This window comes from Eurosta solidaginis, chromosome 2 (assembly GCF_040869045.1).
Source record: "Eurosta solidaginis isolate ZX-2024a chromosome 2, ASM4086904v1, whole genome shotgun sequence".
Taxonomy (NCBI): domain Eukaryota; kingdom Metazoa; phylum Arthropoda; class Insecta; order Diptera; family Tephritidae; genus Eurosta; species Eurosta solidaginis.
Window position 1 is genome coordinate 242,500,103 of NC_090320.1, and position 27,882 is coordinate 242,527,984.

Here is a 27,882-nt window from a genome sequence, read left to right on the forward strand (position 1 = left end):
GCGCAACTTAAATGATATCACAATTGCCGATGATGAAATCCTAGTATCTTTCGACGTGGTATCCCTCTTTACTAATATACCTATTCATCTAGCGATAAATACGATCATGAAACAGTGGGGTAACCTAGAAATGCACACAACATTATCGAAGAAACAATTTCAAGCCTGTCTCGAATTCTGCTTGAGGGATAACAACTATTTCACCTATGATGGTACGTATATATCAAATACATAAACAAATATGTAGATGATATATTCGCTATAATTAAAACTAAGGACGTGGAAGAAATACTTAAAACACTAAATAACCAACATACCAAAATAAAATTTGCAGTAGAGAAAGAGAAAAACAACAAGTTGCCCTTCCTAGATATCGAAGTTATAAAATCGAACCAAACCCTAAAAACTAATTGGTATGCTAAAGCCGTATCATCATCTAGAATAATAAACTACCATTCAAATCACCCATGGTTGCAAAAAAGAACACGGTCATAAGCTTTATAAAGAAAATCTACAATTTAAGTGAACAGGAGTTCATGACCACAACTTTTAAAAAAATTTAAAATATTTTATATAAGAACGGCTACCCTAATACATTAATAGACGTATGGATAACAACAACAATTAGTCAAACCAACTGCGCGCAAAGCATCACTGAACAAAGGAATGTCAAAGAAAAGCAAATATATGCTGGCGTCAATTACATACCAGGATTAACGGACAACAAAACATTGTATAGCAGGCATCGGCGTTTCATACATCTTAAGATGGTGAGCAGCTCACACAAATAGCCTGCGCTCTTTGTTTAGTGAATGGTTCAGTCTGCAATGAGCAGTTGGCGTGTCAACATCGAGTGTTGGTATCGCTAGTTGCGCAGCGAAAAACGTATGCACGTATTTACGTAAATACATTTTATTAATATGAATTAATTTAAATAATTTAATATGAAAAAATGCAACTCTCCTCAAAAAGTTTTAATTTTTTTGTTGCATTCAACTTATTTAAGTTTTTATGCGAACTTTCAAAATGTCGTTTGATGTTATTTACATACGTCGCTGAAAATGTTTTGTAGCATAAACCCCATTGAATTTGCACAAAGGCGTTGTTCAACATAAAATATTTGCTTGCCATTGTGCGCATCAATAATTTATTATTTATTGCGTGCTTAGCCGTTGCCATTGTAAATTTTACCAAGTAGCGCAACTAACAGCTGATCGGTGAAAATTCGCACATTCACACGCACAGTTCTCGACTCAGTTTCAAAACAAAACTTTAGATTATTTAATTCAAATTTTAAAGTGAGATAATCCTTACATATTTATGTATACAGAATATATATGGCGTTTTTGTTGTTATTAAAACAATAGTTTTATTTATATTAAAGCTTTTATCATTTTTTTTTTAACTTCGAAAAATCTCCGAACACCATTCCTTCATTATATGACATTCGACTGCCTAGTCCACTGCCTTCCACTCTATTCGCAACATAACCTCTACTTAAGCTGCCAAACTATATAGTAAACAATGGCCGTTGCAGTTTTACAAGCGAATGATCAGTGAATCAATTGGTTCGTACGATCAAAGCGCTCTCACTAATACATCCACACAACATTTTTGCCGACACTTGTTGTATAGCATCACACGCAACAAGAATATAAAATTTGCGCATAAACCAAATCAAGCTTTGAACACAATCTTTACACAAACAAAAGGGAAAATCGACAAAGAACAACAACATAATGTGGTATACGAAATAAAATGTAATGGGAGCGCAGGAGAAACATGCGATCAAATATACATTGGAACGACGAAGCGATCGCTAAGTGTACGAATAAACGAACATAGACTAGACGCCAAAAATAGAAAAACAACAACAGTACTATGCGAACATTTGACCAACAAAGGACACACAGCCGACTTCGAAAACGCGAAAATATTAGACGTTGAGGGGAAAGAACGAACACGAATGACGCTGGAAGCTCTACGAATACAACAAAAAATCAATACTGCAATGAATTTCAAAGAAGACGTCAACAATATAAACTGCGCTTATATGACGGCATGATCAGCCAATGGACGAAGCAGGAAACATGAATGGAGGCAGTGAATTAAATGTAAAGTTTTGTTTATTTATGTGTTAGATGTTGAAAGTTTCAATGTTATAAATTGAATGTAAGTATTATGTTAACAACAGAGTGATGTAAATTGTGTAATTCTAACTAATGGGTTAATGTTTGTTTTGTTTTATATCATATTTTATGATAAATATACAGTCTCCCTGATGAAGATGAAAAAATTTCATCGAAACGCGTAGGAGGAAAAGAGAAACCTTGTGTTTTGTCTTTATTTTATCGGCCGAAAAGCTCCAAATATGTAATTCATAATTTTTTATTTGCACTGCTTATCCGACAATTTCCAGATTTAGGTTTTTTCTCTATTTAGGTAGTAATTTATGCAAACTCGATCAAAGATTAAAGGTATATTGATGCAATGCAGCTCTGCTCTTCCTGTTGTTCTCCATTCCACTCCATTCGACTGCTTTCATTTACTCCCGTCCACACAATTCGCTACGTAATCTCAATTCAAGCTGCCAAGCTCAAAGTTAACAGTTCCATACTGTTCAAAATTTCTGTACTTTCAAAATTTCTTACTAAAACTAACACTTTCAAAACTTCTTACGAAAACCGGTTTGGATCTCTATCTGACGAAAACTAGCAATTTCACTTTCTGGCTGACGAAAACTAACAATTTCACTTTGTAGCTGATGAAAATTAGCAATTTATTATTGTTTTCCTGCTTATTAGAGTACCTGGAACAAACTTTAAAATAACTTTGAGTAAGGAAAGTGTATTGCAACTGCCTAATCTGGCGACTCTAATGAAATTGAATAATTGTCATCTAACACCTCATTATTAATCATAACGATTGTGCTTTTAAGATTTTCTTCTTACATCACGCTAGTTATCCTTTTTCGCGATAACTGATGGCAAGTGGGAGTATCAAGGGAGACCAAGTCTTTGCATTATCATATCTGCTTAAATCTCAGAGTAATACCTGGCAATCACTGCTCACGTGTTGGGTGATATCCTCGATAGATACATCTATAAGCTTATCTTGAACACTTTTTTGGGATTTTCCGTACCGTATTAACATATTTCATGGCTGTCCCTGCAATCTGCTAACTTTTTAAATTCTTCTTGGCTCTCATTTTCCCTCTGCCATTTATAGCACAAACAGTAGTGAACGACTTGGGACTCGAGTTTTTTCGAAGAGCTTTACGTTTGTGACTCGCTTCTGCCATATCATTGTGCATCATGGCCGGATTGCAAGATTTGAGTACGCTGGAAAACTTAAACTACTAACGCAAGGTTTCTTTTAACTCACATGATCAACATCAACAGAAAATTCCAAAAATATTTATAATAATTAAAATAACCTATATTATTTCTGAAGACCTTTAAAAAAAAAAACAAGTAACTCAGTTTGAACAATCGGTAATGTAGTCGGTTGTATAAGATAAAAATAATTCTAACTGAGCTATTTTCCAAAAATCTTCGAATGGTCGTGAAAGTTCTGTAAAATTTGTGGCCATTACTGTATTTAATAACAATTTTTCTAAAGCCGACTAAACTAAGTATACCATTTCGTGTTCATGAAAGGTATAAAAAGAGATCTCAGATATAATTGGCAGCTGCTGCATGTCATAGAAATTTCTAGAGCAGGCATCTGCAAAGAGTGGCACAATTGTGCACACTCATTTCACACGTATTCATATTCTCTTTAGTTTAGTTGATAATCGCGTTCTCATTAGCTATTGTTGTTGGCGGTATAGACTACTGAATTGTAGTGAGAGAGAACATTGAAAGCAGAGAGGACACGCTAAGAGTTTAAGCTGCTATGAGTAAGTATGTAAGTGTGGCACTTTTGCATTTTATATTGTTACGAATATTAGCAAAACTGAGGAGTGCTGCCATCTCCAGGCCGATGCTAAGCAGTGACGTGAATTCACATCAATAATTCAATCATTATGTATCTACATAAACGAATCAATAATTGCGTCTACACATATGTACACATTCCGACGAGCAACATTTACATACAAGGCAGCGAGAGATGAGATGTCACACACCGATGAATTTACTTATACGCTTATGTGTGTGCGGGAGACTGTAAACTACAAACTCACATACATCTGAGAGACGCTGAAAAGTAGAAAATTGTAAACAAGTAGAAACTATATGAGAACTATAAACACTCGAAATAGTTGGCAAGTTCTGGAAAAATTGTAACGAATTTTACTTGCAAATCCTCTTATTTGCAATCCTCTGCTAAGTTCGAATCACTAAACTGTTGAATAAATAACTCCAATATTGGATAATGGAAAAATGGCCTTTATTAAAGTACTTCACAATACACTCAACTGTGCAACGAATAGCTTGCTTAATAACCACACTGATTGATAGCTCAATGAAACTCTACTATTCAAAATAATACTGCTATTGCTCGCTTGATATCGTCTTAATCGCAACTGCTTGACAACTCAAATCAAACTGAATTACTTCTAACTCGCTTGCCCCGCTTTTATAGTTTACGCTGCATACTTCTAGGCTCTTCGATTTCCAGAACTTACTAGTTGTTTCGGCTACAAAATCGCCAGCCACAACTACGTGCACAAATTATTGCTCTCTCTTGTGACAACTCAGATAAGATATATGCATGTGTTTGTAGTTTACAGTCTCCCGCACACACATAAGCGTATAAGTAAATTCATCGGTGTGTGACATCTCATCTCTCGCTGCCTTGTATGTAAATGTTGCTCGTCGGAATGTGTACATATGTGTAGACGCAATTATTGATTCGTTTATGTAGATACATAATGATTGAATTATTGATGTGAATTCACGTCACTGCTTAGCATCGGCCTGGAGATGGCAGCACTCCTCAGTTTTGCTAATATTCGTAACAATATTGATTCCTTTTGTACCATACTATACACAGTGTAGCATTTCTACTAACATCGAAAATTACTGGCATCATAAAATGCTTAGAATAACAATCGTATTAAACAGAGGCCATTGTTTACTATATAGTTTGGCAGCTTAATTCGAGGTTATGTTGCGAATAGAGTGGAAGGCACTCGCAGGCCGTGAAAATAGGCACTCGAATGGAGCGGAATGAAGAACAATAGGAAGACCAGAGTTGCATTGGATCAATCATTGCATTAATATTAAAGATAAATTTAGAAAAAATAATTAAATGCTTGAGTATAAGCAAACATTTTCTTTCAATTACTGCAATTAAGGTGTCCTAGATGCTATATATTCCAAAATTATAACATTTTATGTCTGTTTAAAAATTTAACTTCAATTTCCCTAAGATTTCCGTAATATGGCTATTAGTGATGTTTGTGTGTGTGTGCAAATTTTGAGCGATCAGCTGTTAGTTGCGCTACTTGGTAAAGTTTACAATGACAGAGGCGACTAATGAACTTGAGCGGGTAAAATGCGGTTTAACAGTTGTAGCAGTGAAAAAATTTTCATGCTAAATTTCGTTCGGAGTGGGAGAATTTTGTTCGACTTATGTCATTAAAAGTATTTTGGAAAGAGTAAGGGGCGGTTCACGCCTATTTTCAAAATATGTTTAAGTTTTGTTCTTAGCTCAATCATACAACTACTGAGGTAAAATATCAGACAAGGCAGTCGGTTCTATGTACCGGAGCGACTCGGGATTTTTCCCGACCAAGGACTGTCATTTCAGTGTGACCCCATTTAATTTGTTTCGTCCCTCCCACAAATTGTCATCCTCCCAGCAGCTCCTTTCAGCAGGACTGCTACATATTCTCTTACTCCGGGAAGGTATCGAACCCAATCCGGGTCCGTCTCCTGACCCCGGTCATGAGAAATGGTTTTGCTGCATTTGCCAGAAAAGAATCTTTTTAGGACGGTCATACTCTGTTCAGTGTGTCTCGTGCAAGGGATGGTTGCATCGGACAGGTTGTTCTGGGCTTGATCCCAAAACCCGACGTCCACGTAACTTTTATAAATCTTTTGTGGCTCCTTGCTGCTCACGCCCAAGGGCGTCCCGTAGTCTACGCCTAAGCGTATCCCCACTACCTTCCAGCAGCTTCGCTGCTCAGCAAGCCACAACAAGTACCCGCTGCTGCTCGCGCCCCACGGCGCCAACAACTCAAACAGCTGATACCACTCATAACTAGTACCTTCGTAGTAGAGCTGGTTGCAATGCTGAGCATCAGCCCCTGCCCCCGTCTTCTTCTCCCCCCCTCTTTTCTGGCAGAAATCGTGCAGGTCAGGGAAACAGACTCTTAGTCCCTGCCTCCGTTTGCACCGTCTGCCAGCACAGAATATATAGGTTTGCGACATCCGCTCAATGCAGCTCCTGCCTTGGGTGGTGCCACTTTCCTAGATGTTCTGGTCTCCGCGACGGCAACCCCCCGACGGGTTTCATCGCGCCATGTTGCCAGGTCGCAAACCCAAATCATCCGGGTACCCCAATGCTTGCCCAAGGGCGCCCAGTCCCAAGGCCACAACAGCAATTACGTCCTGGCCTTCCACAACCTAGGCGTAGTCACCCCTCACTTACCCCTAGAGTGGCGGCGTCACCCCTCATGCACTTCAGAATTCTGCAGTTCAACTGTAATGGACTAACTGGGAAGATTACGGAGATAGTCTATTTCATGAAGCGGCACAACATCCGCATTGCTGCAATTCAAGAGACTAAACTCACAGCAAGATCTGCATTGCAGACCTGCTCTGGTTATAATGTCCACAGGACAGACCGCGAGAGCGGAAATGGAGGCGGCCTCGCGTTTATTATACACCACTCTGTGCAATATCATATATTTGATCCTGGCATCGACCGCAGTGACAATGTCTTAGAACGTCAAGGCCTATCTGTCCGGTCAGGCGATGCAAATCTAGAAATCATCAACATCTACATCCCTCCTGTCACCTGTTGCCCCAGTGGATACCGCCCTAATATCGAGGCCTTACTCACTGGCAACAATCGCATTATCTTAGGCGATTTCAATGCCCATCACGACCTATGGCATTCAAACTTGCGGGCGGACAGTAGGGGTGAGATGTTGGCGGATCAAATAGACGAAACGACGTTCTGCACAATAAACGGAGACGCCCCCACACGTATGGTAGGAAGCTGTCATAGCTCGCCAGATATCTCAATCGTGAGCGCAGAACTCGTAAACTGCGTCAACTGGCAGCCGATGGTAACATTTGCATCCGACCACCTGCCCATACTTATTTCGTTCGAGCGTACCGCCGACTTCATCGTCACCGAAAAACGCACTTTCATAAACTTCAAAAAAGGAAAGTGGGAAGAATATAAATCTGCAACAGACAGCAGCTTTGCTGCCCTCCCTATCCCGACTGATGCCCGCCAAGGGGAGCGTGCCTTCCGTAAGGTCATTGAATCCGCCTCGGCACATTTCATTCCCGCCGGGAGAATTCCCGAAATCCGGCCCCACTTCCCGGCGGAGGCCGCGAGCTTAGCGAGGGAACGCGACCTTATAAGACAGCTTGATCCAGGCGACCCCCAAATAAGGGATATAAACCAACGCATCAGATTGCTTGTGGACGAACACAAGCGGGCGAAATGGGAAGAGCACCTAAGAGGTTGTAACCTCTCTACCGGTGTAGGTAAACTTTGGTCCACCGTAAAGTCCCTATCGAATCCGACTAAGCACAAAGACAAAGTTTCCATCGCCTTTGGCGATAAGGTGCTGTCGGATGCGAAAAAATGCGCGAGCGCTTTCTGCCGACAATATATAATGCATCCTACGGTCGACAAAGCTAGACGGAGAGCCAATAGACACGCACATAAACACATACTCAGCGCGTCACCAATTGCCATCACCGCTAGAGAGGTTGAGGACGCCATTGGTCGAGCTAAACCATCCAAAGCAGTGGGCCCAGACGGCATAGCCATGCCGATGCTTAAAAACCTAGGGAAAGAGGGTTTCAAATACTTAGCGCATGTCTTCAACCTGTCTCTTTCCACCTTTGTCATACCCGAGAAATGGAAAATGGCCAAGGTGGTCCCGCTACTAAAGCCTGGGAAACCAGCTAACGCAGGTGAGTCATATCGTCCGATATCTCTCCTATCGTCAGTGGCAAAGACGCTTGAAGCCATTTTGCTCCCTTATTTCCAAGCACATTTGCAGCTAGCCCCTCATCAGCATGGCTTCAGAAAACTCCATAGCACTACCTCCGCGCTAAATGTCATTAGCACCCAGATAAATTGCGGTTTGAATCAATATCCCCACCATAGAACAGTACTCGTAGCGTTAGACCTATCAAAAGCTTTTGATACGGTCAACCATGGCTCGTTACTGCAAGACCTAGAAGGGTCCACCCTTCCCCCATGTCTTAAAAGGTGGACCGCAAATTATCTGGGTGGTCGGCAGGCATCGGTGCAATTCAGAAACGAAACATCAAAACAAAGGAGAATTAAACAAGGGGTGCCACAGGGTGGTGTCCTATCCCCGCTTTTGTTTAATTTCTACATATCTAAGCTACCTTCACCACCGGAAGGAGTCACAATCGTTTCCTACGCCGATGACTGCACAATAATGGCCACAGGCCCAGACCCAAAGATCGATGAGCTATGCAATAAAATAAACGGCTATCTCCCTGATCTCTCCAGTTTTTTCGCCTCGCGAAACCTGGCATTGTCACCGACTAAATCTTCCGCGACCTTATTTATAACATGGACGCCCCAAATGTCGACCATATTGAACATCCACGTCGATGGCACTACGCTACCGACTGTCCTACACCCCAAAATCTTGGGTGTGACGTTTGATCAGGATCTACATTTTGGTGCGCACGCAACCGCAATTGTTCCAAGAATTCAGAGCCGTAATAAAATCCTCAAATCCCTTGCTGGCAGTACCTGGGGAAAAGATAAAGAAACGCTCTTGACCACATACAAAACAATTAGCCAGCCGATTACGTGCTACGCGTCACCCATATGGTCGCCAAGCCTAAAAACCACCCACTGGAAGAAACTACAGGCCTGCCAAAATACTGCTCTCAGAATCGCCACGGGCTGTCTTCTTATGTCCCCAGAACACCATCTGCATAATGAGGCGAGAATACTCCCCATCAGGGAGAGAAATGAGATGCTGACCAAACAGTTTCTGTTGAATACCCAGAAACCTGGGCATCCCAACAGACATCTGATTGACGAACCAGCACCGCCTAGGGGCCTAAGGAGTCATCTCCGTAAGCATTTTGAGGAAATACGGCACCTGAGAACCCAGCCGTATGAAGCGGAAAAACACAAGCAGGTCCTTGGTGAACTCCATAGACAGGCGTCGGACCTTTATGTCGGGAATTGCCCGGTGAATCCAGTACTTGAAGAAAAATATCCAGAGCTCGCAGAAGAGGAACGCATACTCCCCAGGGAAACGCGTGTCACTCTTGCTCAACTTCGTTCTGGATACTGTAACAGGTTAAACTCTTACCTATCCAGAATCAACCCCGACATACAAAATGTATGCCCTGCTTGCAATGTGTCCCCACATGACACCAACCATCTCTTTAATTGTAATGTGGAACCAACACCTCTAACACCCCTTTCCTTATGGTCCACCCCTGTTGAAACGGCAAGTTTCCTTGGACTCCCGTTAGAGGATATTGATGACAATTTGTGATCGGTCGCGGCTATTAGGTGGGGCGAGCATTGCTACAACAACAACAACATCAGACAAATGTTGTTAAATATCATGAAGTAATTGCAAATTTTATTAAGGTTAGAGCTTTAGCCGATTTTGATACGTTCACTCAGCCTGCACCTAATTTCAATATAATATCTTTAACGGCTTGTTAAACTTCCAACATTTATTCTTCTAAATGTGGGTGCTGCGTTTCTAAGCTGCGCCTCGGCAGTGGTTTGACAAACTCTCTGCCATGAAAAGCTGCTAAACGAAAAGTGGTCAGTTTGCAGATCATAATTCGGGCATAATTCATAATTAAATTGTTTATGTTGTGTTTTTTTTTTTTTAATTTCAAAAGAAATTGTAAAACTTAGAGCATGGTGGAATAACCAGGTGAAGTAAGCCGCCAATTGTCTCGCTCTAAATTCTTCTTTGTTCTGTCATTCGGCTATCTGAAAAATGTTCACCAATGTTGTCCCCAAAAAGTGTTTTTTTTGCTTTTTTCAGGGGTAAAATTTGGTAGTTTTAGTACTTTTTTGAAATAAACTAGTAGGTGAATTGCGATGGATCTTTACTGGATTTAATTACAGATATTCATCATTTGAGTATATTTCGTGTTGGCTTTCATAAGTAAGTCCGTGCTTTACTATTAGGTTCATATTGTTGATGTTTCCATTACATATAAATTGAAACAGGTCTTTAATTAAACTATTTATATTCACGTCATATCCAACAAGGATTTTTGCCTGTGCAGCGCTACTGAAGACTTTCGAGAAATGGTTTTGTCATTTCTGCATCAAGAACACCAAAACTGTCGTATTACACCTTATTTATGTAAAAACTTCGCTAAAACAATGGATTTCTAAATATAGTTACAAAATATAAAAATTGTAACTCACTGTTGTTGTTTTGCCCTAAAAATTAGACCACTGTGATAAGAGTAATGTTACAGTTATGGATTGTAATTTAGAATATGTATATGAATCCGGCTCGATCGGATCAGCATCTTCTGGTTCTAGGCCGATTGCCGCGGGGCTAGTATATCCCCTGGCATATTTTAGTAATTAATAACTTGGTAATATTATTAATACACCTATCCCCCCATTTACACGGAAGATCGGCACCAGACAAAACCGTGTAAAGTGAAATCTTCGTTTTCCTATATAAAACCGTGTAAAGCGAAAAAACTACCCAATTCAGTCATTTATTTAAATAAAACAAAACTAAAACATTTTAATGAAGGTTCACGAAAAGATAATTCAATCGATAACTTACCAGCTCAAACCAAAAAAACTCGCAATAATAGTAAAAATTATATCTTTTTGTTCAAATTTTCATCAAAAGAATTTTCCTTCCACATGAACTACATATGTACGTGGAACAAACTTCAAAATAACTTTGAGTAAGGAAAGTGTATTGCAACTGCCTAATCTGGCGACTCTAATGAAATTGAATAATTGTCATCTAACACCTCATTATTATTCATAACGATTGTGCTTTTAAGATTTTCTTCTTACATCCCGCTAGTTATCCTTTTTCACGATAACTGATGGCAAGTGGGAGTATCAAGGGAGACCAAGTCTTTGCATTATCATACCTGCTTAAATCTCAGAGTAATACCTGGCAATCACTGCTCACGTGTTGGGTGATATCCTCGATAGATACATCTATAAGCTTATCTTGAACACTTTTTTGGGATTTTCCGTACCGTATTAACATATTTCAGGGCTGTCCCTGCAATCTGCTAACTTTTTAAATTCTTCTTGGCTCTCATTTTCCCTCTGCCATTTATAGCACAAACATTAGTGAACGACTTGGGACTCGAGTTTTTTCGAAGAGCTTTACGTTTGTGACTCGCTTCTGCCATATCATTGTGCATCATGGCCGGATTGCAAGATTTGAGTACGCTGGAAAACTTAAACTACTAACGCAAGGTTTCTTTTAACTCACATGATCAACATCAACCGAAAATTCGAAACATATTTATAATAATTAATAGAACCTATATTATTTCTGAACACCTTTTAAAAAAAAAAACAAGTAACTCAGTTTGAACAATCGGTAATGTAGTCGGTTGTATAAGATAAAAATAATTCTAACTGAGCTATTTTCCAAAAATCTTCGAATGGTCGTGAAAGTTCTGTAAAATTTGTGGCCATTACTGTATTTAATAACAATTTTTCTAAAGCCGACTAAACTAAGTATACCATTTCGTGTTCATGAAAGGTATAAAAAGAGATCTCAGATATAATTGGCAGCTGTTAGCATGTCATAGAAATTTCTAGAGCAGACATCTGCAAAGAGTGGCACAATTGTGCACACTCATTTCACACGTATTCATATTCTCTTTAGTTTAGTTGATAATCGCGTTCTCATTAGCTATTGTTGTTGGCGGTATAGACTACTGAATTGTAGTGAGAGAGAACATTGAAAGCAGAGAGGACACGCTAAGAGTTTAAGCTGCTATGAGTAAGTATGTAAGTGTGGCACTTTTGCTTTTTATATTGATTCCCTTTGCACCATACTATACACAGTGTAGCATTTCTATTAACATCGAAAATTACTGGCATCATAAAATGCTTAGAATAACAATCGTATTAAACAGATGCGACTAATGAACTTGAGCGGGTAAAATGCAGTTTAACAGTTGTAGCAGTGAACAAATTTTCATGCTAAATTTCGTTCGGAGTGGGAGAATTTTGTTCGACTTATGTCATTAAAATTATTTTGGAAAGAGTAAGGGGCGGTTCACGCCTATTTTCAAAATTTGTTTAAGTTTTGTTCTTAGCTCAATCATACAACTACTGAGGTAAAATATCAGACAAATGTTGTTAAATACCATGAAGTTATTGCAAATTTTATTAAGGTTAGAGCTTTAGCCGATTTTGATACGTTCACTCAGCCTGCACCTAATTTCAATATAATATCTTTAACGGCTTGTTAAACTTCCAACATTTATTCTTCTAAATGTGGGTGCTGCGTTTCTAAGCTGCGCCTCGGCAGTGGTTTGACAAACTCTCTGCCATGAAAAGCTGCTAAACGAAAAGTGGTCAGTTTGCAGATCATAATTCGGGCATAATTCATAATTAAATTGTTTATGTTGTGTTTTTTTTTTTTTAATTTCAAAAGAAATTGTAAAACTTAGAGCATGGTGGAATAACCAGGTGAAGTAAGCCGCAAATTGTCTCGCTCTAAATTCTTCTTTGTTCTGTCATTCGGCTATCTAAAAAATTTTCACCAATGTTGTCCCCAAAAAAGTCTTTTTTTTTTGCTTTTTTCAGGGGTAAAATTTGGTAGTTTTAGTACTTTTTTGAAATAAACTAGTAGGTGAATTGCGATGGATCTTTACTGGATTTAATTACAGATATTCATCATTTGAGTATATTTCGTGTTGGCTTTCATAAGTAAGTCCGTGCTTTACTATTAGGTTCATATTGTTGATGTTTCCATTACATATAAATTGAAACAGGTCTTTATTAAAACAAACTATTTATATTCACGTCATATCCAACAAGGATTTTTGCCTGTGCAGCGCTACTGAAGACTTTCGAGAAATGGTTTTGTCATTCCTGCATCAAGAACACCAAAACTGTCGTATTACACCTTATTTATGTAAAAACTTCGCTAAAACAATGGATTTCTAAATATAGTTACAAAATATAAAAATTGTAACTCACTGTTGTTGTTTTGCCCTAAAAATTAGACCACTGTGATAAGAGTAATGTTACAGTTATGGATTGTAATTTAGAATATATGAATCCGGCTCGATCAGATCAGCATCTTCTGGTTCTAGGCCGATTGCCGCGGGGCTAGTATATCCCCTGCCATATTTTAGTAATTAATAACTTGGTAATATTATTAATACACCTATCCTTCCATTTACACGGAAGATCGGCACCAGACAAAACCGTGTAAAGTGAAATCTTCGTTTTCCTATATAAAACCGTGTAAAGCGAAAAAACTACCCAATTCAGTCATTTATTTAAATAAAACAAAACTAAAACATTTTAATGAAGGTTCACGAAAAGATAATTCAATCTATAACTTACCAGCTCAAACCAAAAAAACTCGCAATAATAGTAAAAATTATATCTTTTTGTTCAAATTTTCATCAAAAGAATTTTCCTTCCGCATGAACTACATATGTACTCTGCGTTTGGCTATGTACATACATATTCACAATAAGGGGAATCCCTCAATATTGCAATCAGTGTTGCCAAGGGACTCAGAAAGGTTTTTAATGATTTGTGAATCTTCGGAGTTTTTCAAATTTTGCTGATTTATGAACCGTGTAAAAGCGAAATCGTGTAAAACAAGTACCGTGTAAATCGGGGATAGGTGTACATCATGAGTTCAGCTGTCAGGAGTTTTGGGGAATCTTCTGATCTAGTTTGTATAATACCATCAAAAATTACTGGCATCATATAATGCTTAGAATAATAATCGTATTAAGGAATACAGAGGCTATCTCTAATGAACTTGAGCGGGTAAAATACAGTTTTACAGTTGTAGCAATGAAGCAAAAATTGTATACTAAATTTCGTTCGGATTGGGAGAATTTTGTTCGACTTATGTCATTAAGAGTATTTTGGAAAGAGTAAGGGACGGGTCACGCAAAAATAGTGTCTGTGCATAATTTCAATGTAATATCTTCAACGGCTTGTTAAACTTCCAAAATTTCTTCTTCTAAATGTGAGTGTTGCGTTTCTAAGCGAGCTGCGTCTCGGCAGTGGTTTGCTTACTTCTTCCATCAAAAGCATATAAACCAAAGTGGTAAGTTTGCAGATCATAAATCCGTCATAATTCATAATTAAATTGTTTATGTTGGTTTTTTTTTCAAATTTAAAAAAAAAATTGTAAAAGTTAGAGCATGGTGGAATAACCAGGTGAAGTAAGTCGCCAATTGTCTCGCTCTAAATTCTTCTTTGTTCTGCCATTCGGCTATCTGAACAATTTTCACCAATGTTGTCCCCGAAAAAGTATTTTTTTTTTTGCATTTTTCAGGGGTAAAATAGGGTAGTTTTAGTACTTTTTTTAAATAAACTAGTAGGTGAATATCGATGGACATTTACTCGATTTAATTACAGATATTCATCATTTGAGTATCTTTCGTGTTGGCTTTCATAAGTAAGGCCGTGCTTAACTATTAGGTTCATATTGTTGCTGTTTCCTTTATACAAAAATTGAAACAGGTCTTTGTTAAAACAAACTATTTGTATTCACGTCATATCCAACAAGGATTTTCGCCTGTGCAGCGCTACTGAAGACTTTCGAGAAATGGTTTGGCATTCCTGCATCAAGAACACCAGTCGTATTACACCTTATTTATGAAAAAACTTCGCTAAAACAAAATTGTAACTCACTGTTGTTGTTTTGCCCTAAAAATTAGACCACGATGATAAGAGTAATGTTACAGTTATGGATTGTAATTTAGAATATATGAATCCGGCACGATCGTATCAGCATCTTCTGGTTCTAGGCCGATTGCCGCGGGGCTAGTATATCCCCTGGCATATTTTAGTAATTAGTAACTTGGCAATATTAGTAATACATCATGAATTCAGCTGTCAGGAGTTTTGGGGGATCTTCTGATCTAGCTTGTATTATATATTAGAAGGGCATATGTGTTAGTTCCGACTCTCAACGAAAAATCAGCAGATGGCAATATCAATGCATTTTTAAGGAAACATTTCACCGAACCCGAAACCCATTTGAGTGCGCAAAGTTACTATAGCTCAACTAAATAATGGATAACACCTCTCCCTTTTATGTCCGGTTTTTCGATGAAAGCTTCCTTCAGTTGAAGTTGAGGTAAGTTTACTTTAGACGCATTATTGAATTTTACTTTCATTTTATTCGATGCCGCACTCGCACTGGTCCTCTATATCCCCTTTTGTATTGGCGTTAGGTGACACTGATATGCTGAAAAAAACAGTTTCTATAATGGCCTTCGTAGCAAGGTATTAATTTTTCTGCTCCTATTTTTCCAAAGCGGGTAAAAATTTTACGCTCTTCTCACCGCTGCAAATACATCCCTACCGTTTCATATTGCTTACAACTTCTGTCTTTGTTTATTTACTTCACCCGGTAATTCCACCATAAACTTAGAGTCTAGTTTTAGAAAATCAAAGGAAAACATATTTCCAACTTCTTTACCTAATTTTATTTTCATCATCATCACCATGCTTGCCACACTGTGCACTGTCATAAAAGAGCATTAGAGGCGGAGCCATGCATGCATTTGTGAGCAAGGCATAAAAAAGTGAGGAGACTTCAATGCCAGCTGTTCGGGATGATGCCAGCATAACGCAGAAATTTCTAGAAAGAGAATCAGGAAAGTTCCGTGAAGAGCCGATTTAGTATAAATACCGGCGCAAAACGCTTTTGGCATCAGAAGTAAATAAACAAGCAAACAATAAACAACTCTTAAAGAGATTGTGCAAAACAAAACAAACGCGAACTTTTAACAAAAGTATTTATTTGAAAATTATAGTGAAGTATTAAAGCAAAACACAAGAAGATAAAATGGTAGCAATTGGTATTGATTTGGGAACAACATACTCCTGCGTTGGTGTTTTCCAACATGGCAAAGTGGAGATCATCGCTAATGACCAAGGAAATCGCACAACACCAAGTTATGTGGCATTTACAGATTCAGAGCGACTGATAGGTGATGCAGCAAAGAACCAGGTGGCTATGAATCCAAAGAACACAGTTTTCGATGCGAAACGATTGATTGGACGCAAATATGATGATCCAAAAATAATGGAAGATGTGAAACACTGGCCATTTAAAGTGGTTAACGATTGTGGTAAACCCAAGATATGCGTTGAATACAAGGGTGAGAACAAACGTTTCGCGCCAGAGGAAATCAGTTCAATGGTGTTGACCAAAATGAAGGAAACGGCTGAAGCATATTTGGGTACAACAGTGAGCGATGCTGTAATCACAGTGCCAGCGTATTTCAATGATTCACAGAGGCAAGCAACAAAAGATGCCGGACGAATAGCTGGTTTGAATGTGCTGCGAATTATTAACGAACCCACAGCAGCTGCGTTGGCATATGGACTCGATAAGAATTTGAAAGGTGAACGTAATGTATTAATCTTCGATTTGGGTGGCGGCACATTCGATGTATCAATCCTAACCATCGACGAGGGTTCACTATTCGAAGTGCGTGCGACTGCTGGTGATACACATTTAGGTGGTGAAGATTTCGACAACCGACTTGTAAATCATTTGGCGGATGAGTTTAAGCGCAAATACAAGAAAGATCTACGTTCAAATCCTAGAGCATTGCGTCGTCTACGCACAGCTGCCGAAAGAGCGAAACGCACCTTGTCATCCAGCACAGAGGCTACTATTGAAATCGATGCACTGTTCGAAGGAATCGATTACTATACAAAAGTAACAAGAGCGCGCTTCGAAGAATTATGTGGAGACTTGTTCCGTCAGACTTTGGAGCCGGTGGAGAAGGCATTGAATGATGCAAAGATGGACAAGAACCAAATTCATGATATCGTACTCGTTGGTGGTTCAACGCGTATACCAAAAGTGCAGAGTCTATTGCAGTCGTTCTTCTGTGGCAAGAGTCTAAATCTTTCCATCAATCCGGATGAGGCTGTGGCATATGGTGCAGCCGTTCAAGCAGCTATTTTGAGTGGCGACAAGAGCAGCGAAATTCAAGATGTCCTACTGGTTGATGTAGCGCCACTGTCATTGGGTATCGAAACTGCTGGTGGTGTTATGACGAAAATCATCGAACGAAATTGTCGCATTCCATGTAAGCAAACGCAAACATTCTCCACATATTCCGACAATCAACCTGGCGTCACAATCCAGGTGTTTGAAGGTGAACGTGTCATGACCAAAGACAATAATCGTTTGGGCACGTTCGATCTATCTGGTATACCGCCAGCACCACGTGGAGTGCCTCAGATTGAAGTAACTTTCGATTTGGACGCCAATGGTATACTCAATGTATCGGCGAAGGAAATGAGTTCTGGCAATGCTAAGAATATCACCATCAAGAACGACAAAGGACGTCTATCACAAGCCGAAATTGATCGTATGGTTAATGAAGCAGAGCGATATGCTGAAGAAGATGAACGACAACGCGATAAGATAGCGGCTAGAAATAATTTGGAGAGTTATGTATTTGGCGTTAAGCAAGCATTGGACGGTGCTGGTGACAAGCTGAGTGATAAGGAGAAGAGCGATGCATTAAAGGCTTGTGAAGACACCATCAAGTGGCTCGATGCAAACACGTTGGCCGATAAGGAAGAATACGAGGACAAGATGAATACATTGACCAAACTTTGTTCACCGGTTATGACAAAATTACACGGCGGTAGCGGTCAAGGAGCATCTTGTGGTCAACAGGCTGGTGGATTCGGTGGTGGATGCAGTGGTCCAACAGTGGAGGAAGTAGATTAAATTTGTACCCTTTAGACGTTAGTACTGGGAAATATGTAAATAAATTTAGTTGTGATATAAAATTCAATAGTTTCTAGTAACAAATTATTTTTTTTTTTTTGTATAAAAAGACTGAAAATATAGAACAAAGTATTAATTTTTTTTTAATTAAAAATTAAGTTTCTATTATTTTATTCTGACTTGGGTGGGAGGTTGTGGGTATGGCGGTCGTAGATTTTTATTTTTGCATTCAAGTTTGATGGTGTTGTAGGTCGAATGGTTTGCTTGAGCAGTGCATTTCTACATATATACATACATTCATGGATCACACCATATAACATCGGTTTCAGCTATTGGACATATTTGTACCAAATAACTCCACGTACATGTAAAATCAAAAATGTTTGGGGTGACATTCGATGTGACGTGACCAAATATAATCTATTGTGATATGGTGCTATGATAGCCATAGCTGAGTGAAATATCACCCTATATTGGCTGCCGTTTTGAAATTTCTACCAAGAAAAGCTTCTCAGCCAAAATGCAAGTAATGTCACCCCCCAACATTTTGGATTATATACTTGGAGTTACAAAACCTGGTGAGGCGAGATTGGTTTATGAATTGATATTATGTTAAACTTTATATAAAATAATCACCCCTCTTCAGCATTTCGATAACGTCCCCGTTCTACGCTCCGTTTTAATCGAAGTTGGCTATTCTGAATTAGGACGGAATCGTAATTAGAAGAGGAAGAGCAAATGATTTTTCGAAATCAGCTGTTTGTACGGAATGTGTGAACATTGGAACAAAATAAATTAAAGAAAATTTGTAAAAAACACTGAAAAACGTTAGATTTTATGATGCACGCCATTTTGTACAAAAAAAGCAATAGAATATATTGCCACAGTGTTATATTTTTTTGAGTGAAGTGCTTTCATAATGTATGTGTGTTTTTGTCGTTCTTTTGGCCAGTTCCGTGGCCGTGGCCACCAAGTTTTGTTAAAACGGATTCCTGCACGAATATAGTTGACATTTTCTGAATTTTATGGATGCTAATTTCATTGCACTGGCCTAAAATACTTTATGAAGATTTATTTATTCTTTCCGCAAGGATTGTTTACGTTTTCGCTTCAACTTCCTCTACTCCGGCAGCTTGCTTTGGCATATAACTGAACCCAACGAACAGACACAAATTATAGCTGTCTATTATAATGGAATCAATAGCCGCGGCATTATTTGTGGAGTTGGAAAGCAACGCATACGAAAATGGCCAGGCGAGAATGGAAAGGCAAATATTGCGAGATTTGTGTAATTAATTTGAGATGAGTGACGAATTGGAAGAAATTGAACTTAAAAGTGGTAAAGTTTAATGACTTATTTTCATATTTAGGTTCAAAAAAAACTTTCGTCTTAATAAGGATGCTTTCAAGTATGTGTTAGATACTTTTGCGGGGCAAATACGTCCAAGCACTTCGACATCGACATGTTGTTTTTGACGTGGAAACATATAAAAAACAATCATCATCAAGCCTTATACGTTTCTTATTACTCTGTACTAAAGCACACATCAACAGCTTTAATTTGATACCCATAATGTAAAAACAAATCCTAGTGTTACCCTGGTCCACGTTTTGGCCTATATCTCAAGACCCTAGTCACAAACAGATATGAAAATTACCTTGTACTAAAGCACTCATCAACAGCTTTCATTTGTTATCCTTCTTGTATAAACACTTTCTAGGGGTATCAGGGTCCACGTTTTGGCCTCAATCTCGAGACCCTAGTCACCAATAGGTATGAATACTACCCTGTAATAAAGCACTCATCAACAGATTTCATTTGTTATCCATATTCTATAAAGACATTCTAGGGGTACCGGAGTCCCCATTTTGGCCTATATCTCGATACCCTAGTCACCCACGGGTACGAAAAATACCCCTTATCAAAGTACGCATAAACAGATTCCATTTGATGCCCACATTTTACAAAAATATCCCAGGATTACCCAGGTTCACGTTGTGATCTCAAGACCCTATCCAGAACGGGATAAAAAGTATTCTATGTCTGTCTCCTGGTTCTAAGCTACCCCTCCACCAATTTTCAGCAAATCTGTTCATTCGTTCTTGAGTTATAAATAGTGTAACTAACACCACTTTCTCTATATATGTACATATATGCATCACATTAAAAACTTCAAAAATAACAGTATTTCTCCACTATTTAATGGATGTTATTATACGATCTACAAACTTCAATCACTCTATTAAAAAAAAAGCGCATGAAAATCTGTTGCGTAGTTTTAAAGGTTTAAGCATTCAAAGGGACATTGGACAGAAAAAGCGAATTTGTTTTATAATATGTAGTGATGGCGATACATGCAAAAATACCAAAAAAATAAAACTGATTCAAGGTTCGATTCGAGCTCAAGGCCGGAACAATAATAAGCACTTTGGAATGTCAAACAAAGTAATTGACAATAAACAAAAATCCAGCATTATCAGTGATTTGCAACAGATGGCGCAACACTGAATAAATATAGTTGGTAAAAGAAATAGAAGTAGCAAATTTGCCAGTCAAACAAACCACCGCTGTATAGCTAAATGGTTAGCGCAGCGTGCCTAAAAGCCAAATTAAACTTCCTTAACCCTAACGCCATAGTCATAACCATACCCATATCCATAACCATCTCAATGTGATCGATTAATGGTGCCTTAACCTAAAAATCGTGAAAATTTCATAAAAATGAAGTAAACGCAAAAAAACGCATATTCCACAAAAAATAAGTCTCTTAGTCATAACCATGGTACAATTACCAGGTAGAAGCATTAGCAAAAATGCAACCCTCCCGTGTATTTTGTTGTTGCCGCTGGAACATAAACTGTCAATCGGTCTTTCAATTTTTGCTGTCAAAAGTGATGGAAGAAGAAATGTCATTTGTAATTTTTGTCAACAAACCGAAAACTAAACAGAAAATTAACTGGTAAAAGTTGGTTTTCTGCCCATAGATGAATCTTTGCCGCTCACGAAATATATTCTTTCACACCGACGCAGCACACGCAGTTGGCAAAATTCCAATTAATACAATTAACATTGATTTAATGCCAATATTTGGCCATAAATTATATGGTCCAAAGGGTATTTGGGCACTTTATATACATGGTGGATCTGGACAAGAGCGTGGTATACGTAATGGTAATGTACCTGTACTGATTTGGTGCTGCATGTAAGCTATTTGCCTTAACAATTTGTAGTTATCTTTCTGATAGTTGTTTTGGTTTTTAAGGAAAACGTGACCTACTGGCCGAATTGTATTCGGATTTAAGCCCAAAATATATTGGATTTACAACACCGCCAACAGGAACTGGTGCTGCATATAACGGTAGCGAAAGTGATGGGTGACTTCAAAAAAGAAGAACACGGCGCCGCGAATTGCTTATACATACTACAAGTCCAGATATAGGCGGTAGCGATAGTAAGCTTTTGACTGATGCAACGACTACGAGACGTACACGTAACCAGGCAGTATCGCCTTCACCGACTACATTAGCTGTAGCAAGTAAAAAGTTTATAAGTCCTATTGAGAAATTACTTGTGCGAAATTGTGAGACACAAAAGTAGTCCGTAAATGGATTAAATCGCATAGGACTTTTTGCTATAAAAGATATACCAGCGGTAAGAGCGCTTATCTCTAGCTTCAAATATATATTAAGAGTGTTAAGTTATTGTTTAAAATTTATTTTGTAGGACACAGAGCTTACCTTCAATTATCATTGGGATGATCTGTTGGGTAATGAGATAAAAGTTTGTTTATGTGGTGCTGTTAAATGCGCTGGTGAAATTGGTTGCAAAACAAAAGAAGAAAGACCTTTTAAAGTGAGTTGTAACACAAAATTGCATAAATAATAAAAAAAAGATAATATTCATTTTGGTTTTACAGGAGCATTCCACTATAACGGACGTCAGTAAGACAAAATCAGTTCATGAACGTAAAAGAAAACCCCTAAAAAGGCTGCGAAATCGCGTTGCGGAAGATAGTGGAAAAAAGATAATAAAAAACGTTCGGTAATTTTGCAGTTTAGGGACCCCACCCTAAAATTTGTCCTTTTTTTTAGTGAGGTATCAAAAGACGCGTATTCACGTCTAGATCAATAATCCGAAAGCGGAAGTTAACTTTTTTTACCCGTTCAAAAGATAATAACGAAAAACCGCCACGGTGATGCACAATTTTTTTTGTGGGTACAACAGAACAACAACCATATGCAAATCGCCAAATTCAACTGCAAATATCTCCGGACAGAGATAAAATTTTTCTTTTCCGCCTTCGGATTATTGTTCTCGAGATTAATACGCGTCTTTTTATACCTCACTCAAAAATCTTGGCCCAACTTTAGGGTGGGGCCCCCAAACTGCACTACTACCAAACGTTCTTTGGTTAACGTGAAGATGGCTGAAGAAGTTCCAAATGCAACTAATACAAGCAGTGAAACGACAAATTTGGAAAAGCAAATTGAGGACAACACTACTGAAACGCCTACCGCTCATGACGAAAGGAATTATAATGCTGGTGTAAAGTCATAAAATTGCTGATGCGATGGAAAACATGCAATTGTACCTAGTATGAAGATTAATGAAAATGCAAGCTTACGATGTAGTAGGGCATGTTTTTCTTTCAATTTATTTTTTGTTTGTGTAATTAATTCGAAGCTTCCTCACAAAATGTTTTTCTGAGACTAAAACTCATTTCCGTGTAAACATTAGATTGATATTTGTTATTAATATGTTTACATACTTTTTGATTTCACAATAAATTTAAAATATCACAATTTCATTTCACAGAAAGAATTTTTAATGTATTAATTCGTAAAATGTTTGAAAAAACTGCGAAATATGAAATTTTCACAACAAATTAAATTCGTCTTTGCTCTAACAATCAGGAGGCTTTTGTATCAATTTCGGTTTTAGGCCGGATCTGGTATCGTTACCTGCTATGGCAAAAGTTCGGTTTGGAGTGTTTCCGTATCGGTTATACTCCGGTTTTGGTTTCTTGTCATTCCCTTTTTTCTATGTATTGCCCTGAAAATAACCATAATTTTAATAATATAATAATAAGGATATAAATAATCCAAAAGTAAATTTATCTAATATATAAAATTCTTCTGTCACGGTTTTAGAGGCTTAACTCCTCCGAAACGGCTGACCCGATTCTCATGAAATTTTGTGATCGTATTGGGTAGGTCTGAGAATCGGCCAACGTCTACCTTTTTTTCGCTACGTGCCTAGGGTCTTGAGAACAAAACGTGGACCCGGGTACCCCTAGAATGTGTTTATACAATATGGATATAATGGGACTGGGATTAGGACTAGGACTGGGACTGAGACTGAGACTCGGAGTGGGACTGGGACTGAGACTCGGAATGGAACTGGAACAAAATACATACCACCCTCTGGGACTGGCAATAAGAGATGAAGAAGAAGGAGAAAAACTTGAGAAAAGAGAAAAGAGAGGAGACTGAGAAAGAGATAGAATGAGTCGAAGATGGAGATAAAGCGAAAAAGACGGAGGGAGGAGTGAATAAAAAGATTAGGAAAAAGTGTAGAGGGGTAGGGCAGAGTTAGACGGAAAAAGCTTATTAAAATGTATTTCAGGCCGGTTTTGATATAATGATTCCTTATTAGTTTTAATAAATGTGGAGCGTCAGCAAAGGTGAAAATTTTTTCTTCTGCGTACTCTGGATTAGGAAACCATGGTCGATCTATAAATGTTATGATGTAGCAGGAAAGAACTTTACATTTTTGGAACGCGACTTTTACCTATAGTAGCACCAAGGTTCCTCCACAAACTTTGGTTTGACGTTCCCATATCACAAACTGTTGCAACGACGGGAAAGCCAGCGCCCTGTACCGATAATATTATATTTTTGAGCACTTTAGCATCGATCTTGCAATCGAAATCATAAAAGACTGGTTGTTTCCAGCTCTTATACAACCCCCTTGCCATTACCACTTGGACAAGCTTCGCTGGTTGCCGCACGAAGTCTCCATTGCATTCGTACTCATACACTTCAGCCACTTTCATCTCATCGAATGCCAATACACACACTTTTTCTTGTGCCGAAAGTTCACTTATGTTGCGCATAAGGTCTAATGAGATATGCAATATACCTTCACATACAGGCACTTTTCGACACCATCTTTGCAGAGTGCTAACATGTGGCAGTGGAAACCCATTTTGGTATAAATGCCTATAAGCTCTGGGTCCAGATGCGTGAAGGCATATTGCCTTCGATATGTCATTCCACTTCCATCTTACGGTTTTGTCTAACAAACAAAAAAGCGCATATTAAGATAAAAGAGTTGAACAAAGGTAGTAATAAAAAAATATTCCCAATCTATTTTCCCCACATTTTCTCCTCTTTTGGAAACTTAACCTGTGGTGGCTTATTCTAACCTTTGAACCGAGGGAGGGGACTTCGAAAACCTACACCTCCTTCAGCTTCCCAGAAAATACATAACGATTGGACAATACATAGGTTGTGAGCTATTTGAACCCCAGGTAAGTGAAACTATCTTGACATACCTGGATACGGCTTCAACATCCCGCAGTCGCAGGTGTATATCGGTCAAGTTTTTGCGAGTTAGCTGTGGTTCGAATAGCTCACTTTTGCATGCTTTCTTCCCCTGATGAAATAAGATTATTATGTAGTATCCTATTTTGAATGAGATATGAAGAATAAATGCATTATAATGGCATCCCAAAATATTCAAGAATAAATTCAAGAATAATCACATTTATGGTACATTTTTCTCTAGACGATACGTTAATTTTCGAACAGAAAATGCTTTTAAATTTGAACGTTTTTAATCATCTTGGGGTATGATATTTAAATATTTTATGATCAAAACTTTCAATAAATACTGGGTGGGAACTATTTTGTTTTAATTTGCAATGTTGAATACATAAATGGTTTTAAGCCCAATCCCAAGTTCTATGCACAAATAAAAGCTGTGGTACTTTACTCCTAAGTTCTACGCATGCCAATTAGTATATATACAATACAAGGTAACGGAAAACACTTACCACGTAGCAACGTCTTCTGCATCTGTCCTTCAGACTCCACGGCAGACATTACGATGGCCGTGTTGGCAATATTTCCTTTCAATTTTTCATTCTCCTCACGTAGCTTAAGATTTTCCACCCTCAAGCGGGTAATTTCTGATTCCATTGCACACTGGAGTAATATTTCACCAAATAAATTAAATTTATATGAGGTATTAGAAAGACTAAAATGTAAAGTGAATAAACTACGGGAACTTACTGCGTCTGGGTTTCACAGCTTATTTGTTGAACATCATGTATATCCGTTTGTGTGCTGCAGTTTTTCCGTGCCAAGTATTGGCTTTTCGCTCCAAACGTGTCACTTAAACAAAAAAAACCAAACATGTAGAAGGGACTTTATCAAATAACTTGCATATATTATCTTAATTTTCTTTCATATTAGAGATGAAAGGTTCACTTTGTAGCGGCGAAAGTATTGTCCGAAATTTTGGTAGATCACCGTAGGAATTACGGTTATGGACGACGAGACAACTTTCGTTTTTAACAAACTCTTGATTAGTACTCCTAAGTCATAAATAAAATTATATTTCATTTTTTATCTTGCACCAATCGGGAAACTGAATACTTACATAAAAGCCGGTAAATATAGCGACGGAGTGGAATTGGGCATCAAATTTACTCACTGCGCTCCCACAATTAGGTCAGAGGCTTGAAAATGGAGCGAGCAAATGAAGCCGTTTTGGGGAAACTTAACGCCACAAGCCTTTTCCCAATTTTTTCTCTTCCTTGGATCTTGCGGGACTGTGAAAAGCTTCACACCCGCTTTCTCCCTTCTAATATTGCACAAACAACACTTTCCCATATTTAAATATGCACAAAACACAAGTAAATTCTGTTTTCTTTACAAAAATTTGCAAAACATTTAAAAACCACTGCATTAAGAAATTTTCACATCAAAAGTAAATAAACGAAAAATGTAAACATAAACAAAGTTTGACATTTTATGACCACCTTCGAATGAAAAAACATGTAAAATGCAACTCTGATGCTTTTACCTGGTAATTGTACCATGGTCATAACGTATCCAAAACAATGAAGAAAATCTACAAAAAGTTATTAAATTCAGCAACTCAAATATTTTTAGGTTATGGATATGGCTAGGAACCAAAAACCAATAGATTGGCTATGGCGTTAACGTTATTGTATGGCACCATTAATCGATTACATTCCTTTCCATAAGGTAGGTTCGAACAGCTGATTTATTTGGTTATGGCTTTATGGTTATAAGTCACAAGCGTACTGATGATGAAGTCTTAGCACCCTTCGAAATGGATCTATCTGCGCAGCTATTGCAGGTTGTCTGAAAAATTTTGTACTTACTATTCCAAAAACAAAATACAATTTTTCAAATTTAGAAAAATTAAAAAATAACAATAATTATCATTAGAAAAAAATTATTGTTCTGGCCTTGAGCTCGAATCGAACCTTGAATCATTTATCAATAGGCCGATAAAAACAAAAACAATTGTTAAAAATAAAACTTTTTTGAAGAATTTTAAGGAAATGTTTAATATTTTTAACGAAAGATTATTTTTCAATAGATGTATGCATTCTTAAGCTCCGTTTTCATTATGGCATATATGTCGTCAAATGTTGCCAAAATAATGAAAACGGGCTGCCAAATAGTGTCAGTGAAAACGACCAAATTTCAGTTTGCGCTGTTGGAAACGTTTGACACACAAAAAAGATTTGCCAACATGCTGTCAAATCTCTCATTAAACGAGCAATTCTTGTTTGTTTGTATAGCCGAACGATCTCGGGAACGGCTCAACCGATTTAAATGAAATTTGGCACAGAGATAATGTATCACCTTCTAAGACTTTCTACTTAGGTGTTGCCACTCAGAATGTCTCACAAGGTTGCCACCTATTCGAAATTAAAAAAATATTGCATGAGATATGCCGACGTGGGTATCAAACGAAAGGTATTTCACTCCGCATTACAATAGCGACATTTTTGAGTAGGGTTGCCGTTTGGGGTGGCGGCCACCGTGGTGTGATGGGTAGCGTGCTCCGCCTATCACACCGTATGCCCTGGGTTCAACTCCCGGGCAAAGCAACATCAAAATGTTAGAAATAAGATTTTTCAATTAGAAGAAAATTTTTCTAAGCGGGGTCGCCCCTCGGCAGTGTTTGGCAAGCACTCCGGGTGTATTTCTGCCATGAAAAGCTCTCAGTGAAAACTCATCTGCTTTGCAGATGCCGTTCGGAGTCGGCATAAAATATGTAGGTCCCGTCCGGCCAATTTGTAGGGAAAAATCAAGAGGAGCACGACGCAAATTGGAAGAGAAGCTCGGCCTTAGATCTCTTCGGAGGTTATCGCGCCTTACATTTATTTTTTTATTTTATTTGCCGTTTGGGGTTGGAGTAGTTGGAGGACGTAATGGATAAGTCAGCTTCAAATTCTGCAATTTTCGTTCATCCAGTCGGTAGTACCACTGAAAAAAGGAAGCGGGTGAGAAAACTGACTGAAAAATGGACAGCCGAGCAAACGTAGAGGCTATTGCAGGAAGTAGAGGTCAGGGAGGGGACCTTGAATTTTCTTTCGTCTCAATACAGGGACCGGAATTTGAGGGAGGCTCAATGGCAAGAAGTGGCGGATATTTTAAAGATGTCGTGATTTGAGGTATCTGCCAAATGGAACAGCCTGCGCTGA

At 38.3% G+C, this 27,882-nt stretch overlaps 1 protein-coding gene and 2 long non-coding RNA genes across 3 annotated transcripts; 2 read left to right on the forward strand and 1 right to left on the reverse strand.

The window, feature by feature from the left end:
* Window positions 1-16,074: 16,074 nt before the first annotated feature.
* Window positions 16,075-18,284, forward strand: LOC137240752 (heat shock protein 70-like). The gene has a single exon (XM_067767429.1). It carries the CDS (start codon window positions 16,220-16,222, stop codon window positions 18,128-18,130), a length of 1,911 nt encoding a protein of 636 aa, XP_067623530.1. The 5' UTR covers window positions 16,075-16,219; the 3' UTR covers window positions 18,131-18,284.
* Window positions 18,285-21,041: 2,757 nt separating this feature from the next.
* Window positions 21,042-22,933, forward strand: LOC137242691 (uncharacterized). The gene is made up of 4 exons (XR_010950339.1): window positions 21,042-21,333; window positions 21,394-21,782; window positions 21,855-21,983; window positions 22,048-22,933. It is a non-coding gene; the product is annotated as an uncharacterized lncRNA (long non-coding RNA).
* Window positions 22,934-23,045: 112 nt separating this feature from the next.
* On the reverse strand, window positions 23,046-26,081 carry LOC137242692 (uncharacterized). Its single transcript, XR_010950340.1, has 4 exons — window positions 25,797-26,081; window positions 25,427-25,731; window positions 25,189-25,339; window positions 23,046-23,183 (listed from the first exon to the last, which is right to left on the reverse strand). It is a non-coding gene; the product is annotated as an uncharacterized lncRNA (long non-coding RNA).
* Between the last annotated feature and the right edge of the window lie 1,801 nt (window positions 26,082-27,882).